At 43.4% G+C, this 1670-nt stretch overlaps 1 protein-coding gene across 2 annotated transcripts in view; it reads left to right on the top strand.

The window, feature by feature from the left end:
* BORCS5 (BLOC-1 related complex subunit 5) overlaps nt 1-1670 on the top strand; it is a 77770-nt gene continuing 76100 nt past the window's right edge. For both annotated transcript variants that reach the window (XR_003399900.1, XM_026863387.1), the window contains exon 1: nt 1-141. Coding sequence is in view for 1 of the 2 variants with exons in the window: in XM_026863387.1 (XP_026719188.1) it covers nt 30-141 (112 nt within the window). In the remaining variant the exon portion in view is untranslated. The remainder of the gene's footprint in view (nt 142-1670) is intronic.

Raw genomic sequence — 1670 nt, 5'->3', positions numbered from 1 at the left:
CTCCATCGCCAGCCAAGCAACGAGCAAAAATGGATGACATTGTGGTGGTAGCCCCAGGAACACAGTCTTCTCGGAATGTCAGCAATGATCCAGATGTCATAAAACTGCAGGAAATTCCAACTTTCCAACCCCTTTTGAAAGGTAAGCATTTGTTCTTCCTCTGCTTTTAAAGACCTCTTTTTTTTTTTTTTTTTTTTTTTTTTTTTTTTTTTTTGTACCTAACGGAGTTTGTGCTTGTGTATCCCGAGGTTTCTACTGAAGTTCATGTTTCTGTCCACGTTTTTCACTACCCCTCTTGTTTTAAACCTTACTTTCTTTTGTTCTTTCGTAATTATTCCCAGCCTTCTAAATGGTGGGTGAGCTGGTTTAGAGGTGTGCTAGTCATGTACTCTGCAGTGAAACCATCCGCTGTGGAGCCAGTACAGCTCCAAGCACACCAGCTTGCCCTGTACTACTGGTTGATGAGAGATGCTGTGTTACGTTCTAATATGTAATGGGCTGCAGTCCCCAGTTTTCCTCTAGGCTCTTAAATACATCTCTGCATTGCTCTCTTGGAGTCATAGCTATCTGTGTGTGGATCCAGTTGCTGGAAATCAAGAAATCTTGTGGGAGTTTCCAACCTAGAGCAGATTTTGCTCTTGTTCTTTGGGGTGGGGGGTGTGTGGGCTGAGGCTTGCGTGAGTCCTTAATCCCTGTGTTGACAACATCCCTTCATATCAGTGGGCTTCTTAAATCCCCACTGTGTCTTTTAATTTTTTTCCTCCCAGTTTTTTTTCTTTCTTCCTGATTCTTTGTTCCCCCTATTCTATTCAAAGGGAAGTGAAGATTTAAATCAGACTTGTCAAGCCTACAGTTTACCAAAACCTGTGCATTTTGTGGCCTGGCTTCTAGCTACCTCTTTTTCTGGAGACTGCACAGCGTCTTAGTATCTGAAGGTCCCTTAGGAAGGAAGATACCTGGAGCAGCCTGCACGAATTGATTTGGTAAAAGCAGCCTGCTCCTTGGGCTCCTCTCCCTGGAACAGCGTGGGTCAGCAAACTTGTATGAATGGGCTTTGTAGTGGACACTCAGTGAGCCAATGGGTTTTTTTTGGTTTTTTTTTTAAATTCTAGGCCTGCTATGCATGTATATGTTGGCTGCATCACTTGCTCATGCCTCGTAGGCCTGCTATGATAGGAGGGAGCTGAGATGTTTAGCTCTCCCTGCTAAGAAGAAATGATGTAGTCTTGCACAGCTGAGGGTTTAGGTGCTACTGGTCTGAGTGTCACCAATTCATGCGTGGCTGCTAGGGAGATGTGGCAGCCGCTTTGCCCTGCAGGCATCACTAGAGGTAACATAACATCACTTTTAGACTTTTTGGCTAGGAACTCTTTACTTTTTTCTTTTTGTGTGTGTGTCTGGAAGATGACTAGAAATTCTGGACACTATGGTAGTCCGTTGGGCCAAATATTTGGCATTTTATAGGGTACTGCTTGATAGGGCTCTAGGTGTGCACAGCAGTGACTAAGATTTCTAGCAGAAGGGACAGAAAGATGAGGAGGCCACTAAGTAGGAGGAAAGTAAATGTGAATATTTTTGGGGCTGGTACTGCAGTCTCTCTTGACCAAGGAAAGAAAGTGTGTGTGCTAGTTATACCTTTTTTTTTTTTTTTTTTTTTTGAGCTTTACAGA

The sequence above is a fragment of the Athene cunicularia genome, assembly GCF_003259725.1.
Source record: "Athene cunicularia isolate RWA chromosome 1 unlocalized genomic scaffold, athCun1 chr1_part2, whole genome shotgun sequence".
NCBI classification, from domain to species: Eukaryota; Metazoa; Chordata; class Aves; order Strigiformes; family Strigidae; genus Athene; species Athene cunicularia.
The sequence above is the reverse complement of the archived record's forward strand: the minus strand, read 5'-3'. Positions and strand labels throughout refer to the sequence as shown.